This window comes from Nyctibius grandis, chromosome Z (assembly GCF_013368605.1).
Source record: "Nyctibius grandis isolate bNycGra1 chromosome Z, bNycGra1.pri, whole genome shotgun sequence".
Classification (NCBI taxonomy): domain Eukaryota; kingdom Metazoa; phylum Chordata; class Aves; order Nyctibiiformes; family Nyctibiidae; genus Nyctibius; species Nyctibius grandis.
The window spans coordinates 49,004,595-49,022,699 of NC_090695.1; the positions used below are offsets into that span (position 1 = coordinate 49,004,595).

The 18,105-nt window shown below is 39.4% G+C and overlaps 1 protein-coding gene across 9 annotated transcripts in view; it reads left to right on the forward strand.

The window, feature by feature from the left end:
- DMXL1 (Dmx like 1) overlaps positions 1–18,105 on the forward strand; it is an 86,958-nt gene that overhangs the window by 19,562 nt on the left and 49,291 nt on the right. For 7 of the 9 annotated variants that reach the window (XM_068423790.1, XM_068423792.1, XM_068423791.1 and 4 more), the window contains exons 7-15: positions 2,409–2,584; positions 4,080–4,269; positions 8,338–8,506; positions 13,694–13,906; positions 14,602–14,855; positions 14,955–15,639; positions 16,175–16,296; positions 16,859–16,948; positions 17,266–17,365. In XM_068423790.1, coding sequence (XP_068279891.1) covers positions 2,409–2,584; positions 4,080–4,269; positions 8,338–8,506; positions 13,694–13,906; positions 14,602–14,855; positions 14,955–15,639; positions 16,175–16,296; positions 16,859–16,948; positions 17,266–17,365 — 1,999 coding nt within the window. The remainder of the gene's footprint in view (positions 1–2,408; positions 2,585–4,079; positions 4,270–8,337; positions 8,507–13,693; positions 13,907–14,601; positions 14,856–14,954; positions 15,640–16,174; positions 16,297–16,858; positions 16,949–17,265; positions 17,366–18,105) is intronic. The other 2 variants (XM_068423795.1, XM_068423797.1) reach the window with 2 other exon arrangements.

Here is an 18,105-nt window from a genome sequence, read left to right on the forward strand (position 1 = left end):
AGTGGTTTATGAGCAAAAGTGATAAAACCCCTTGGCAAAATAAGTAAAAAAATTGAAGCAAAGTGTCACTGTCATATCTCTTCACTTCCTGAAACACTAACAAACTAATCTTTTATTTATACTACAAAACTAGGTTTTGTAAGAGAATAATATCCTAACAAGTCAAAGCAGAAAAAAATCGAGATAATGTAGAGGATCCAGTGAAAAAGTGTGACAAATCCATACGAGAATTTATATTACTACTTAAGGGATGTGAAATGAGTAGTTTTCTGCAAATAATACTGTTGTCTTTATTTGAGGGGAGAGTCACATTGACATTGGTCGAAAAGCTCCAGTAAGAATGGCCAGACCCATCTTGTGAGAACTTATGAAATTGTCAAAGTAGATTGTGGAAAAAAAATAGTGTTTTCAGATTACTGTTTTTAAAAAAGAAACAGAAAACTTAACAATATAAGCAGTTTTAACAGAGATTAACAGATGCAATTAGGCATCAAGTTTGTGCTGCCAACTAAAGAACCTAGCAGAGGCTGCAGAATTATTAAAAAAGAAACAAAATGCTAGTATGTTAGGTTAATGGGGACAATGCAATTGCTAAGATTAGCGAAAAGCTCGTTTAAGTGTCACAGAATCCAGAGCAGTATTAAACTGACTGAACAAGTTTCAGACTTAAGAATGAGAGTTGTGCAGTTTGGTCTAGTCTGTCTCAGAAGCATGAATGAAAAATTAGTATGTACAGATAAAGATTGGTTAGAAGAGTGCTTGATTTAGCAGTAGTATGTGGAACTTTGCTGTTGCTGTTTGAATAATAATGTCCCTTAATACATGCTTGAAGCACAAAGATTCAAGGAAGGTTCAGTCTGAAAATAAGTCTTGCTTTTAAAAGGTAGTTGTCATGCATATTCTCATGATTCAGTTGTATGCATCAACAACAGATGAGTAGCGCACGTTTTGCTTAGTTGTAGGTGTTTGATTTTTTCCTCTAAAGCTTACAATTTCAGATGCTTGCTTAGAAGACTTTTAAGGTATTTGCTATCTTTAAGGAAGAGGCAAAGATGTAACAAATCTGTAAAATAATCTAGATTTCTTTTTCTAGGTAAACTATATTCCAATTGACTAGTTTCCAAACTGTGAAGTGAAATACTACACTTTCTTGATGATAAACTATACTCGTATAATAACAAAGCAATGCGTTCTTATGCTTCATTCTTGTTTTCCTTGTTTGGGGTGTCATATTGCTTGCTATATGTTCTGTGATGTCTTTAGCCATTTACTGGCTGAAAGGAGAGTTATTCCAGTCATGTTTAAGATAACTATTACTTAGAAAATTAAGTTTGAGTACAGGTTTTATAAAAAAAAAAAGTGTTTTGTCATTGTTATCAGTATATACTATGTGTATTTCACTATCTTTTTCTGATAGGTAGGAGTTCATATTTATTTTAAAAGTCAAGTTTTCGTGGATTCTAATGTTATAATATGATTGAATTGTGCAAAAATACATTAATCTGCACATAGCTTCTATAGGGGTAATATCCTTGCAGAGTTTTTGACTGGAATGTCTTATATCCTGTTGTGTTATCTTACATTATAAACATATGCAAAGCACAATTACTAAACAAGTAGAACTAAGTAGGAAAAATTACTTAGTAGGAAAATTAATAACAGGGTTTCTTTTACCATAAATGACTAAGTTAATTGCCTGCAGAATCTTTAAAATGCATCTGTGTTTCTGTATTTTCCTTCTTTGTTTAATTTTTTATGAGAGAAGATGCTGGTCAGCAAATCAACCTCCCCCTCCCCTTAGTAGGTTCATATTAAGCATACCCAGGTTAATACAATATTTAAGTACCATTCAAATTTAATAGGTGATCAGCAACTTGCAAATCTAGATCTGGATTAGTTTAGCTGGTCCTTAAAGGCATAAGGACAAGGACACTAGGAACATGATTTTTTCAATTTATGTATGTGCTTATCTAAGAAAAGCAGGCTGAGCAGTACTGAGCTTGATTTTTGAGATGTCATCTGTGACCTTTTTTTGTATTCCTAACACATAAATTTGTGTGTGTAGGTTTTGGAAGTTTTCTGTCAAAGTACAATTAGTTGTGTTAACATTTGAATATCAGCTCAAGCCAGTGCAGCTGCATTTTTGTGGTTAAAAACTGGCGGCTAATCAGAAGGAGCAAAATTAAATCCAAGTTAGTAACGGCAAGAGAGATCAAAAGGAAGCTCTGCTACCATGTTTTCTTTAAGATCAGGTTTTGAAGTTCTATTTACTGAACTGACTTTCTGTCATCAGAAAAGTGTTTTACTTAAAAGAAAAACAAAACCTAGGAGATGTACCCACAAGTACTTGAAGTGCATCATATTCTTATGCAAGTTAGTCTTATTTACTGTCTTTTTTCTTTCCCCAGGATGATTGCCTTGTGAAAGTATGGTACAATGCAGACAGTTGGCGATCAGCCGTAACACCACCTGGTGAAAGTCCAGAAAATCAAGCAAAAGAAGTTAATTTTTCATTTGTTTATTTGGCTCATCCTCGATCAGTAAATGCATTTTCATGGAGGAAGACCAGTAAATTCATGCCACGGTCAGTAGTTCTAACAACCTGAGGTTTGTAAATTGCCCAAAAAACCCCAAACTGTACAGTCTTCACAGCTGTACAGTCAACAGTCACAGAAGTTGTACAGTTTACATCAGTTAATAATTGAGTTTGCACACCTTGTATATTGTTTGTGTGTGTTCATATAATTCCTTCACACTGTAGTTCTTGAAAGGATGGTAAGCATCCTCTTACGTGGGAAGGAATTGGAAAGATAGAACGGAAGTCCCATAGACTGGCTTAGAGATTGGACTAAATATAAAATCAGCTCTTGCAAAATTACCTCTCTTTGCATCTTTTTGATTGCACTGTCTTAAATGACCATTCATGCATTTGATCCCAGCTTGTTCTTCTCTTTCTGTCCTAATGGAATCAGAGCAATTCAAAAGTCCTGTCACTTTATGTCGTCTTTCTCAAACATTCAGATATTTTCTGTGTCTTTTAATTTATTTCTCTACCTAGTACAAAAATAAACCTCTGTTAGAAACAGTATCTGAAAATTGAATTAAAATGATCATTTGGAATTGATATGTTGGGTTTGATTTTTTTTTGTATGTGTGTTCTGATGATTCCTAAATGATCTGTCCCTAGTTTTTACCAGTAATTGCAATCTCAGACTGAAGTAGCGTTAGCAATTTTGTGCTCTGCAATTATCTTTTTGTCGTATTATCCCAAGTAGTAGCCATTTGAATCCGGCATACCTTTGTGTGTTTGAGCAAGTTTATTCTGCTTTTATACCTGCCTTTAAGTAGAAGACTCTCTTTAAAGCCATTATTGTAGTCCTTAAATCAGTTTTGAAAATCCACCTACTCCATGATGCCTAAGGGAGTTTGCTGCTGGATAGTCCAGTCAGATGATCCATACAGTTTTTGAGTCTTAGCTAAAATGAAACTGTGAACAGACGTGAACTGGAAACCTGATGATCTGTGTAGTTTTTTTCAGTGCCTAGTTTAGGTTAATTGGATTTTTTGCATATATATGTAACACAAATTGCATTTGGAAAAATATAATTAAGAAAAGTTTGTAGTTTTAAATTGTCTGTTGTAGTCCTGGTTTTACCTTGGTTTCTCTGTTTCGGAGATGTAATTTTGTAAGTGCTATATAGCAGTAAGGTCTGGAGATTTGAGAACACGAATCCAGAATATGATTAGCTTTTTGTGTGAAGGACTTCAGAAAGAAAAACATAAATTTTGCTATTCCAGCTATGACTAATTCTTTAAATTGAAATCAATGATTTGGTGTTGCACAGTTGTGTAATGACGTTTGAGGTAATTTATGTTCAGATACTTGAATAGATACGAAAGCCTTTCTTACATCATTTGTTTTCCTAAGAAAGTACTGTTGAGTTTTCCTTTCCTTAGTATCTTTAAGTTACTTGGTGCAATTCCAAAAACTGGTAATGGAAAACTGTTTGGTACTGTTGCTTTATTTTGATGCTATGTGATAGCAAGCAACTTCTTCACATCTTGAATTTCCTTTTTAGTGGTGCTGTCTGCAATGTACTCCTGACTTGCTGTAAGGATAATGTTTGTCGTCTCTGGGCAGAGACTTTGTTACCCAGTGACAGTCTGTTGTATGGTGGAGGATACAACAATTGGAGTGAAGCAGTGAATTTCACAAATAACTTCAAGAGAAATACTTCAAGCAAGGAAAAAGTGCAAAATGCTTTAGAGGTAAGAAGTGAAATTGAACAGTGAGGATAAATGCATGTACACACATGTAATTTTAGACAGGATTATAATTAGTAACTCAAACATGTATCATGAGCTGAAATCATTTATACCATAGATGTACATAAAATGTTACAGAAGAGTGAATTTACTTGAAATCTTCCTTAGAAGGCTAAGATGGCAGCTGTCCTGCTGAGCTTTCACATTAGAAGACACACTATTCTTATGTCACTACTGCCTGTTTTGCTCTGGTGACTGAAACAAAGTGCCTTGCAGTATCTATTTCAAAGGGCTAGGAACAGTATGGATCACATACTCTGTAGGTTATGTGAAACCCACTAATAATGCTGCCTTAAAATGTATGGTAGGGGCTCACTTCACAGAATCACAGAATATTAGGGATTGGAAGGGACCTCGAAAGATCATCTAGTCCAATCCCCCTGCCGGAGCAGGATTGCCTAGACCATATCACACAGGAACGCGTCCAGGTGGGTTTTGAATGTCTCCAGAGAAGGAGACTCCACAACCTCTCTGGGCAGCCTGTTCCAGTGTTCAGTCACCCTCACCGTAAAGAAGTTTTTCCTCATATTTATGTGGAACCTCCTGTGTTCCAGCTTGCACCCATTGCCCCTTGTCCTGTCAAGGGATGTCACTGAGAAGAGCCTGGCTCTGTCCTCATGACACTTGCCCTTTACATATTTATAAACATTAATGAGGTCACCCCTCAGTCTCCTCTTCTCTAAGCTAAAGACACCCAGCTCCCTCAGCCTCTCGTCAGAAGGGAGATGTTCCACTCCCTTAATCATCTTTGTGGCTCTGCGCTGGACTCTCTCTAGCAGTTCCCTGTCCTTCTTGAACTGAGGGGCCCAGAACTGGACACAATATTCCAGATGCGGCCTCAGCAGGGCAGAGTAGAGGGGGAGGAGAACCTCTCTTGACCTGCTGACCACACCCCTTCTAATACACGCCAGGATGCCATTGGCCTTCTTGGCCACAAGGGCACACTGCTGGCTCACGGTCATCCTGTTGTCCACTAGGACCCCCAGGTCCCTTTCCCCTACGCTGCTCTCCAACAGGTCTGTCCCCAACTTGTACTCATCCATGGGGTTGTTCTTGCCCAGATGCAGGACTCTACACTTGCCCTTGTTATATTTCATTAAGTTTCTCCCCTCCCAACTCTCCAGCCTGTCTAGGTCCCTCTGAATGGCTGCGCAGCCTTCCGGTGTGTCAGCCACTCCTCCCAGTTTTGTGTCATCAGCGAACTTGCTGACAGTGCACTCTATTCCCTCATCCAAGTCATTAATGAATATATTGAATAGTACTGGTCCCAGTACCGACCCTTGAGGGAGTCCACTAGATACAGGCCTCCAACTGGACTCTGTCCCGCTGACCACCACTCTCTGGCTTCTTTCCTTCAGCCAGTTGACAATCCACCTCACTACCCAATCATCCAGACCACACTTCCTCAGTTTAGCTGTGAGGATGCTGTGGGAGACTGTGTCAAACGCTTTACTGAAATCGAGATAGACCACATCCACAGCTTTACCATCATCTATCCACCTGGGTTATGTCCTCATAAAAGGATATGAAGTTGGTTAAGCATGACTTCCCGTTGGTGAAGCCATGTTGACTGCCCCTAATGATCCCCCTATCCTTGATGTGCCTAGAGACAGCACCAAGAAGAAGTTGTTCCATCACCTTTCCAAGGATAGAGGTGAGGCTGACCGGTCTATAGTTAACCGGGTCCTCCTTCCTGCCCTTTTTGAAGACTGGAGTGACATTTGCTTTCCTCCAGTCCTCAGGCACCTCTCCCGTTGCCCATGACTTAGCAAAGATGTTGGAGAGTGGCCTAGCAATGACTTCCGCGAGCATCCTCAGCACCCGCGGATGCATCCCATCAGGGCCCATGGATTTATGGACATCCAGATTTCTTAATTGGTCCCTGACCCAGCCCTCATCAACCAAGACAGATTCCTCCTCTATCCTGACTTCTTCTGGGGCCTCAGGGGTCCGGGGCTCCTGAGGACAGCCTCCAGCAGTATAGACTGAGGCAAAGAAGGCATTCAGTAACTCCGCCTTCTTTTTATCCTCTGTCTCCAGGGCCCCCACCTCATTCATCAGTGGGCCCACATTGCCTCTAGTGTTGGTTTTACCTGCAATGTATTTGAAGAAGCCCTTTCTGTTGTCCTTGACCTCTCTTGCAAGGTTTAATTCCAAGGAGGCCTTAGCTTTCCTAGTTGCCTCCCTACATCCTCTGACAACAGACTTATATTTCTCCCAAGTGGCCAGCCCCTCCTTCCATGATCTGTACACCCTCTTCTTCCACTTGAGTTTGCCCAGCAGTTCCCTGTTTAACCATGCAGGTCTCCTGGTACTCTTCCTTGACTTCCTACCTGTTGGGATGCTCTGATCTTGAGCTCGGAAGAAGCAGTCCTTGAATGCTAACCAACTATCTTGAGCCCCCTTACCTTCTAGTACCCTGTCCCATGGGATTTCCCCTAGCAATTGCTTGAAAAGGCCAAAGTTGGCCCTCCTGAAGTCCAGGGTTGTGATTCTGCTAGCTATTCTGTTCCTGCCACATGAGATCCTGAACTGTACCATCTCATGGTCGCTACAGCCAAGGCTGCCCTCAACCTTCACCACTTCAACCAAACCCTCCTTGTTAGTGAGGATAAGATCCAGCAGCGCTCCTCTCCTAGTTGGCTCATCCACCATTTGCATCAGAAAGTTATCATCAATGCACTGGAGGAACCTCCTGGACTGAAGATGGCTGGCTGAGTAGGCCTCCCAGCAAATATCAGGGTAGTTGAAATCCCCCACAACAACCAGGCCCTGTAATTGCGAGACTGCTCTCAGCTGCCTGTAGAAGGCCTCATCACCCTCCTCATCCTGATCCAATGGAGTTGTAGAACTTGTTACCTCTGGAGTTGTGGAATGTTCTCTGGCTTCTGCAACTGGAAAAACAGTGATAATATGGAGGAAAGAAAGATAGCCTTTGTTGCCTTTCTGCTGTAGTCCTCAGGTGGAGCAGACTGCTTGTAAGCTGTATCTCTACGGCAAATGGTACTTACTGGGTAGTGTTTTCTAATGAATGGGAAGCAGAGGGGAGCTGAAGCATTAGTGGTCTCCTACAAAGCTCTGTAGAGAGTATGTGGGCATTGTGCTTTTATCTTAGTGGAGTGATGTATTTAGCATGCTCATGGTGCTTTCTTAGCACATGTGGTATAGTCGATAAATAGGAGAGGTTGAAAGGGACAGCAAAGAAAAAATAGTCAACGGGGAGGGCAAAGGAAGTTGGAGACAGTTTTGTGTTCCTCTTGAAAATCAGAGGAAACATTAGAGATCAGAAACAACACATACGTAGAAATTGAGAGCAAACTGTTTTACATGAGCGTGATGTGGTAAGATGCAAAGGATAGCAAGTGAAAAGGAATGCCAGGAGTGTAATACCATCCTTAATACAAATTGTGTACCTTGTACCTTTTGGTGCTTATATAGATATCTACAGCACAATGGGGTTGAACTGTGCAGTATGTGGAGTGAGACTTTTTAATACTGGCATAGTCAGTCTTAAAAATTATTTTTCCCTTGGGAACATACATTTGCACAAAGGGAGGAAGACCTTAATACTCACTGGGCCCTTATAATAGGAGCGGAAGTACTGATCTAATCAGATCCAAAGTACTGATCCAGTTTTTCAGTCTCTGAAATGAGATTATTGAGATTTGCTGCTTTGTTCAGAATCTTGATTAAGCATGGTACACCTTTATGAAACACAATAGTATTTTCTGTTTAAGTATAAAATCTGTGTGAACACTGTCTGCACACTGAAATACAAAGCAGTTACTATGTCAAGGTACCGTACAGGCCTTCATAAATGAATCTGAAGGCACTGGTATCTCTTTGCTGCAGACAGAACCTGAACAGTGTAATTTTTGCAAGAAACTCCACCTGATGCTTTAGTTTTTAAACTGAAAAATTTCATTCACTAGTATCTAGAAAACCACTTACAGATTAAATCTGCTTTTTCTTTTTGAAAGGAATTATAATGACACCTTATTCTTCATGCAGTTAAACCTGAGGCACTTTCGACGAGGAAGGAGGAGGTCGGGTGCTGTTGTAGCACATACTGGATATGCTCCACATCAGCAAGATCCCCATGAGGTTCACAGGAACATCCCTCCTCATGCAAATGCACTTTGTCACTTTCATATTGCTGCCAGTATCAATCCAGCCACAGGTAAGAAGTGTGGTAAATTCTCCCTACAGGGAGGGCTGCAATTGCCATTAGGTCTGTGTTGTCTGTGTAAGCTTAACTAGCTCAGATGTATTTATACAGTATTTACATGATCATGCAAAACTACTAGGACGTTGGTTTGATTTAGTGTGTGAAAGAATATTCTACATAATGAAACGATTTCACAGAATCACAGAATGTTAGGGATTGGAAGGGACCTCGAAAGATCATCTAGTCCAATCCCCCTGCCGGAGCAGGATTGCCTAGACCATATCACACAGGAACGCGTCCAGGTGGGTTTTGAATGTCTCCAGAGAAGGAGACTCCACAACCTCTCTGGGCAGCCTGTTCCAGTGTTCAGTCACCCTCACCGTAAAGAAGTTTTTCCTCATATTTATGTGGAACCTCCTGTGTTCCAGCTTGCACCCATTGCCCCTTGTCCTGTCAAGGGATGTCACTGAGAAGAGCCTGGCTCCATCCTCGTGACACTTGCCCTTTACATATTTATAACCATTAATGAGGTCACCCCTCAGTCTCCTCTTCTCCAAGCTAAAGAGACCCAGCTCCCTCAGCCTCTCCTCATAAGGGAGATGTTCCACCCCCTTAATCATCTTCGTTGCTCTGCGCTGGACTCTCTCTAGCAGTTCCCTGTCCTTCTTGAACTGAGGGGCCCAGAACTGGACACAATATTCCAGATGCGGCCTCAGCAGGGCAGAGTAGAGGGGGAGGAGAACCTCTCTTGACCTACTAACCACACCCCTTCTAATACACCCCAGGATGCCATTGGCCTTCTTGGCCACAAGGGCACACTGCTGGCTCACGGTCATCCTGCTGTCCACTAGGACCCCCAGGTCCTATTCCCCTACGCTGCTCTCCAACAGCTCTGTCCCCAACTTGTACTCATCCATGGGGTTGTTCTTGCCCAGATGCAGGACTCTACACTTGCCCTTGTTATATTTCATTAAGTTTCTCCCCTCCCAACTCTCCAGCCTGTCCAGGTCTCTCTGAATGGCAGCACAGCCTTCCAGTGTGTCAGCCACTCCTCCCAGTTTTGTGTCATCAGCGAACTTGCTGACAGTGCACTCTATTCCCTCATCCAAGTCATTAATGAATATATTGAATAGTACTGGTCCCAGTCCAGACCCTTGAGGGAGTCCACTAGATACAGGCCTCCAACTGGACTCTGTCCCATTGACCACCACTCTTTGGCTTCTTTCCTTCAGCCAGTTGACAATCCACCTCACTACCCGATCATCCAGACCACACTTCCTCAGTTTAGCTGTGAGGATGCTGTGGGAGACTGTGTCAAACGTTTTACTGAAATCAAGATAGACCACATCCACAGCTTTACCATCATCTATCCACCGGGTTATGTCCTCATAAAAGGCTATGAAGTTGGTTAAGCATGACTTCCCGTTGGTGAAGCCATGTTGTCTGCCCCTAATGATGCTCCTATCCTTGATGTGCCTAGAGACAGCACCAAGAAGAAGTTGGTCCATCACCTTTCCGGGGATGGAGGTGAGGCTGACTGGTCTGTAGTTACCCGGGTCCTCCTTCTTGCCCTTTTTGAAGACTGGAGTGACATTCGCTTTCCTCCAGTCCTCAGGCACCTCTCCCGTTGCCCACGACTTAGCAAAGATGTTGGAGAGTGGCCTAGCAATGACTTCCGCCAGCTCCCTCAGCACCTGCGGGTGCATCCCATCAGGGCCCATGGATTTATGGACGTCCAGATTGCTTAATTGGTCCCTGACCCAGCCCTCATCTACCAAGACAGATTCCTCCTCTATCCTGACTTCTTCTGGGGCCTCAGGGGTCCGGGGCTCCTCAGGACAGCCTCCAGCAGTATAGACGGAGGCAAAGAAGGCATTCAGTAAATCTGCCTTCTTTTTATCCTCTGTCTCCAGGGCCCTCACCTCATTCATCAGTGGGCCTACATTGCCTCTAAATTTGAATAAATTTCCTGTACAGTAACCCTGTCTTTCACTTTTGGCCGTCTTCTAACTGAGATTCACAGTGGTGTGAGATGCAGAGGCTAAGTGTTTGTAACTGGAGTTAAAAATTTACTGGGAATTGTGTATGATACTGGGAGCACAACCCATTGGGTTCTTAGAATGGGTACCTGATATTAAGTGTTTGAAGTAACCACACCTCCCTGTGCTTCTGTTCTGTCTCTGAACCAAGCAAAACATGCCTTCATCTTGTGTTCCATAAACTTTAATATTCTGTTGCACTCAAGCAATGTCTTGATAGGCATTTAAGGAAAATCCCCTAGAGTAGCTCATATTTCTGTCTTCATAATCGCTTTTTTATGCTGAAAATAAAGCACATGTCTGCTCATTGAAAAACTAAATAGAAATGCAATATTGTGTGGCCTTTCATTACGGTTTTACTGCTGTCATGTGATTTCCTGTGTCTAGACTTAATGAACAAACATTTGTGTAATCCTTTTCTTAAACTAGTTAAGCTCTGTCTTATAAACAATATTTTTAAATTGTTTTGTTTTGTTTTTTTGTTACTACTGACCCTTGTTTGAAAGGCCAATTTTGACCTAAAGGTGTTCATGATTAGTTCATGTTTGTAGCTGTACAGTCTTTGGTATGTTTATAACGAACTGTTGGTTTCCATTACTATTGGTGGGCTAAGCAAGGTGTAAACACTGTCTCCTGTAAGATTAGAGTTAGTCTTCTCCTTTTTTAGTATTGGTTCATGTTTCTTTTAACAGATATGACTAGAATCCCATCCAGGCTACCAGAAGGAAACTTCTTGCGGTTTTGTGCTGTACCTTCAGTGCTATCCTATTTCTACAGGAAATGTCTCCAGTCATTACATAACTTACTACCCGATGTCATAAAGGAAAATTTCTCCAAAGCTTCTTGGAGATTTGTAGTTCTCCTCTGTGCATTTCTGCATCTTCAGATTGCACAAGGAGCTAGCTAACCTTTTCATGGGGCTAGCACATGATCTTTCACTATCTTTTTTTATATATACTGTTAATGCCCTTCTTTCCTTGTTTGTTTATACATAATAACTAAGTAAAATTTAATTTCACTTTTAATAGTCTTTGCAATAGAAATGTGCCCAACAGCAAACTCACAGAATGGGAATAAAAGTAATTTTGGAAAAGAAGGTTAAAAGATTTTCCTAGGTGTCTAACAATTATATCTGACCTTCTTAATTTTGTATTCCTTCTGTGTTTTCTATATTATGTATCTTGATACTGTCTTTTGGATCAGTTGGTCTTTAACTCAGTAGATTGGAGGGTAACGGGTTGTTCTTTAATGCAGAACCTCTGTTCGAAGTCACTTTCAGATCTTAAATCTTAATTTGAAGAAATAGCTGTTCTCCCTCACAGTCAAGTCCTTAAGTACCTCAGTCTAACCAGATTCTCTAAGTAGTCCTTTTAGTTTGCCCTTTTGAAATTAAATTTAATCCGAAAACCTAATTGTATTTTCTCTCATTTAATTTAAACTGAATCAATTTATGAATCTCTCACTTGAAAATTTGCCCTTATTACAATATTCAGGGTACTTTGTAAAAACCGGGGCCAAAGCAGCTTTATATTTCATTCACTTCACTTTTTGAAGAATAATGCTGTCATAAGAATAAATTTCTTCTAAATTTTTATTGTATTTATGTTCTGTTGTTAATTTTTAAACTCATTTTCGTATAGCAACAATATCCTTGAGGCATTCTTTTATACTAGAGTGTTTAAACTGGTATTCAGCCTGGGTAGAGTTCAGTGAAATGAGTAAACAGTGGTTGGGACACAATTATCTCTAGGCAAATCCAGAAAAAGTTATTGAATCCAAAGACCTTAGAAGTTTTCTGGAAGGAGTAAATGTGATTTATGAAGCAGATGGAAATTCACTAAAGATTTTGTCCAGAGCTGAGCATCAGTTAGAAGTTGGTAGTTTTGAGATAGAATGAGGAAAAAAAGTGACTTCTTTAGTGATCTTTTGATACATACTCAAAGGATGTAGATTTATAATCTAATCTGAAAAGCTGTCTTTCTAGTTCACCTTCTTATTCACGTTTACTGTAGCTTCATCTTTCAAAAAGAGATCCAAAAATAGAATTCTTCCCTCCAAGTTCTGTTTTTGCCAAATGTATTATGATGTTTTTGAGATGGGCATTAATTGGCCTTTTTAGGAAGACAGACTCTATTTCTTAAATGCTCTGTGCTCCTCTTGCCCCGTTCCCCTGCTGTGTCCCCTCTCCACAATAAAATTGCTGGTAGTCCAGGTGGTCCTTTCTTCTATCTGTGTGCTCTCAGTTATCATTTTCTTAGGCTAGACTGGAGGGTAAGTAATTCAAAGCCATCACTGGCTTTGGGGAAAAAACGAAACAAAACAAAAATCAAAATTGGAGTAAAAAGTATTTTGTCTCTCGGGGCATGGAATTTAAGTAATGCTGCATAAATAGGGAGCAGAAGGAGATGAGAATATGGAGACTTCTAGGTGGGAATTAAATGCAGGTTGAGCTTTTAGCATGTTGCTGTATGGCTCATTTGAGGAAATAGCAGTAAATTACCATGCTGCTTTTTGGCCACAGTTAATTTTGATGATGTTACTCTGGCAGCAGTCTGATACTTACTTCTGTCACTTACTTTGATTACTGCATTATTTTTCACAGCCACCTGGGACACCAAGTAGATCATAGGGCAATGTAAAATAGTAACGGAATCTATAGGAATCAGAAATCGTGGCTTTATGTGATGGTGTTACAGAGGACATATCTGGTCACAGTACTAATTTTTGTTAGTGTAATCCCTGTCATATGTGGTCCTTGATTACAGTGTATATCTACTGCAGCCTCCATTATGGACTAAATGTTGGGAAATTATGCTTAAATTATTTGGTTCATACTGAGCTGTAGTAGCAAAAGACATGGTAAATTAATCTGTATGGGCACTGTTACATCATGAAGATGTAACAGCACAGGGCCATACTGTAATCCTAATGTAAGTAGACCAAAGAGCCTCCATGTGGAAGATCTCTTGTAGTAGCAGTCAGGTAATTTTAATACTGAAGGTAGATGATGTTGGTAAAAGGAATGACAAGTGGCAATACACTTAGTGTTTGTTTTGTTTTTTTTTTTATGGTAGGGTTTCTGCTTAAAAACAATTTCTCTGAAATTATTTTTTAACTGAACTACTTGGCTTTCAAAAATGTCAACATCTTTTTCTGGTAGATATTCCTCTGCTCCCTTCTATCACATCTCTCACTCTTGGTGAAAGTGAAGAAAAAAGTGGACCTTTTGTTGTGCACTGGCTAAACAATAAAGAACTTCATTTTACCTTATCCATGGAAGTATTTTTGCAACAACTTAAAAAGAGTTTTGAACATCATTGTCCTGAGACTAACACTGAGGAATCTAATCAGATGGATGCTAGATCAGAAGAAGGTAAAAGTCTTATCATACACAAATCACTTTCATTTTACAAAGTAATTTGTAATATTCTTTTATGTGAAGTAAGAGGCAGGCAACTTGACATACAAGGATACAGACAGATTACAGTACCATTTCTATGCATTTACTTCATTTACACTGGAAGTATCTGAGTGACTTTTAAAAAGCCGTATCTAGAAATTCTGTATTTGTTTATGGTTGTTCCAGAAATTTGAGTTATTTACGGTCAAAACTGTATTATTTACTTAGGCTGACCTGGAGGCATTTGCATGAAAGTGTGTTATTTTAACATTTTTAAGGAAGCAGGTGCAACCTTAGAATAAACTTTCTTCTTTAAAATATTAATGTACACCTAATTTAAATAGCTTTATGCTATAACATAATATAGTCAATTAATTTAAATATATAGTTTGGAGATAACTGCTTTTGTTCTTCCTGTGCATGCAAAAATTTGTATAAAATAGGGAAAATAAAAAGATTTCAAATTAAGGTTCAATTTAAACTGTTTTCATTTGTTAGTCATTGAGGTCCACTAGAGGATTTCTGGTTAAAATTTTCATTATTTTACATTTGTGCTTATATGAGTGGCATATAAGAGGCCTGAAAGGTACTCCCAATGCATGACTGACACTGCAATAATTCTGCTTTTGAATATAATATATCTATCTATCTATCTGTGTGTGTTCTAGAAGTTGATGAAAATGGAGACGAACAAAAAGGAAACCAAGAAAAGAAGGAACTGGGTGATGTGAAAACTGCTCCAAATTTGAGCCTTGTTCCCTTATCTTCTGCTATTATTGATCATGAAATTGAAGTACTGCTTTCTGAATGGAGTAAAAATGCTGACATGCTATTCAGTATACATCCTATGGATGGTTCACTGCTGGTATGGCATGTGGACTGGCTAGATGAATACCAGCCTGGCATGTTTCGCCAGGTGCAGGTACTTTATTTTTTCTGGATTATGTATTGTTATTCAGTGAGAAGTATGATGAGATAATAACTCTAGCACTTATTCTTTCTTCCTTTCTTGAAATTCCAGGTGTCGTTTGTCTCAAGAATTCCTGTTGCATTTCCAACGGGTGATGCAAACTCTCTTTGCAGAAGTATAGTGATGTATGCTTGTACCAAAAATGTTGACTTAGCTATTCAACAAGGCAAACAAAAGCCTCCTGGCCTTACACGATCTTCATCTATGCTTATCTCTTCTGGACACAGTAAATCAACCAACAGTTTAAAACTAAGTATCTTTACACCCACTGTTATGATGATTTCCAAACACGCAGATGGGTCATTGAACCAGTGGCTAGTGAGTTTTGCTGAGGAATCTGCTTTTTCAACTGTACTCAGTATTTCACATAAATCCCGATATTGTGGTCACCGTTTTCATCTTAATGACTTGGCTTGCCACTCAGTATTACCACTGCTGCTTACAACCTCACATCACAATGCTCTAATTTCACCAGATGTTGAGAATGTAAAACAGGCAAATGATTCTTTAAAGTCTCAGGAGTTACCAGTAAGACTTCAGAGTAGAGGCAATGCAAATGTAACATCCCAGGATCCCAGTGCAGTTTACAGTGAACTTATTCTTTGGAGAGTTGACCCTGTTGGGCCTTTATCCTTTTCTGGTGGAGTTTCTGAACTTGCTCGGATCAATTCTCTCCATATTTCAGCTTTTTCTAATGTTGCATGGCTGCCTACACTTATACCCAGCTATTGCCTTGGTGAGTTTCATTTCTGAATTTGTGAAGTGTTCTAGAATAAACGTGATATAATAAAATCATGCTATTAAATAGATAATGTAGATATAGTTGAATGCATTGGAAAAATTGTTAAGCATCGGTCCTTTATGTCACAAATTTCCAAGCTGCTGATACTTGGAAATTGTGTATTCCTGTGTGAAGAATTGCTGTGTTCTTCTGCATTCTTTTATATATTTGGTATTTTAGGAGCTAATGCAGTGAAGTTCTTAGATGCTAGTGCATACTTCGGAACGTGTTGAATGCTTAAAAGCACGGATAGATTTTGCTCTGGTTTGCAAATGGGATTCTCATTTAATTTCATATACTTTGATTTGTTTGCTGAGCACAGCATTAAACTTTGTAGTTCTTGCTTGTGATCAGAAATTAACAAGTGAGAATGTTTCTTATGCTATATTATTTTCTTTCATAACTTGAAAATTGCTTCTTGCCAAAAAGAAAAAAAAGGAGCAAGTTGGTGTTTGAATATCGGAACACTTTTTGCATTCTTATTTTTCAGGTGCATACTGCAATTCTCCAAGTGCCTGCTTTGTGGCTAGTGATGGACAGCATTTGAGATTATACCAAGCTGTAATAGATGCTAAGAAACTTTTGTGTGAGCTTTCCAATCCAGAAATTTCTGTAAGTGAAAAGCTATCTCAAGTTTTTGCAGGTCGGAACTTCATTCGGCAGCACTAGTTTCGGACTTGTTGGTAACTGACTAAGCTAGTTGCTGAGGATTTCACAAACTACGGTAGTTTACCTCTGCTTGTAAAAACAGATATGGTAAAGCTTTTTAGCGTTGTAGCCATACTGCATTCCATTTAATCTCAAACTCTGCATATTGAGGCAGGTCAATGTTTGTTTGGGAAATATCTCTGAAACACTTTCACTACAAGGAGTAATAACAGAGCAATAAACTGTGTGTGTTTTCCATCCTAAGGAAAAGTTGACATGACAGTGCAGCTTGGGGAAAGGACAATAAACTGCTGAATGTGAGGCTTTGCAGATGTTCTTGTCACCTTTCAGCCATCAAAAACAATGTGGCTCTTGATAAAGCTAGGAATGTTACCTGTGTTCTTGGTGGATTGCAACCATTATTTAATGCTTTAGTTAACATTTGCTTAGTGATGTTGCATCTACCTAGCAGACTGTGCCACAGAAATGCACAAAACTGACCATTCCCCTGACTCTTTTTGAACAGAAATATGTTGGTGAAGTTTTTAACATAATAAGTCAGCAATCTACAGCTCGCCCAGGATGTATCATTGAACTGGATGCTATCACAGAGCTTGTAAGAACTTTTTCATTATTCATTTAATACCATAATTAGCGTGTTTAAAAAGTGCTAGTAATAAACGCTATATCTGTAGCTCTCCATCAGGTGAAGGTGATGTATTTGAAGGCTGATTCTGACATATACTTGCTTTTGGTTTCATAGTACCTGTAAATGGAAAGCATGTCAGTAATGAAGGTGCATTTTCTTGAGGAATCTTTCATTGATGTGTATAACTTACAAGTTAGAAGCTCCCATGTTAGAGAGCAATCTTAAATACTCCATGATGTACACTCCGTGATGTTCACTTCCTGTGTGTGTTTTTACTTTCTTAGCATGGCAGGAAAACGCAGTTGTTCCATGTTTTTCAAGAGGACTTCATTTTAAGTAGCCAGGAGAAGGAAATACCTGAAAAGAACAATTTATCCAACTCTGGTAAAGAATTCTTTTTCATTGAACATTGAAGGCAAAGTATTATATTTTTCATTCTACAGAGGAAAAAGAACCTGTTATATAGCTTTTAGCATTTTAAGGTCAAATACCTTACTTTGAGATCTTTATATACCAAAGAAGAAAATCTAGTGTAATGAAACTCATGGGTGTTTCACTTCTTTAAGAGTAGTGTGCAACCAAATTTTGGATAAAATAGCTTAAATAAGGGGATACCCATCATGTATTGTATTAAGCATTCCATTGCTGTTACCTTTCTTAAATGAGGGAGAAAGGGTTTTAAATGTAGAGCCTGTAGCTGTAGTGTATGACACAGACAAAGCTTATTACATCGTTTCATGATGGATGTTCATCCTTTACATCAGCTAAATACTGCTTCTCAGGCCTTGTGTGGTATAATAAATGACAGGCCAAACAAATGCCCCAAAACACAACTATAGAATACAATACTATGAGTAGGGTGTGGATTTGTAGGTCTTACGGCAGATCTGAATTGCTCTGGAAAAAATTCAGTTTTCCTTGGTGGAGTGGGTCACTGATTGTGTTGTATAGGCATCTCAATTTTGTTTTGTTCTGTTCCAATGAAATAAAGGAACAGAGTGGGGAAAAAAAGGGTCAGAGTAAAGTTTGTGATACCAAGTCATCTGCAATAGTAAAGGGAATGCTGAATAAAGGAAACCAAAGTTGTGGAATAGTGTCAAAATGTTGCATAATAACTTGGTACA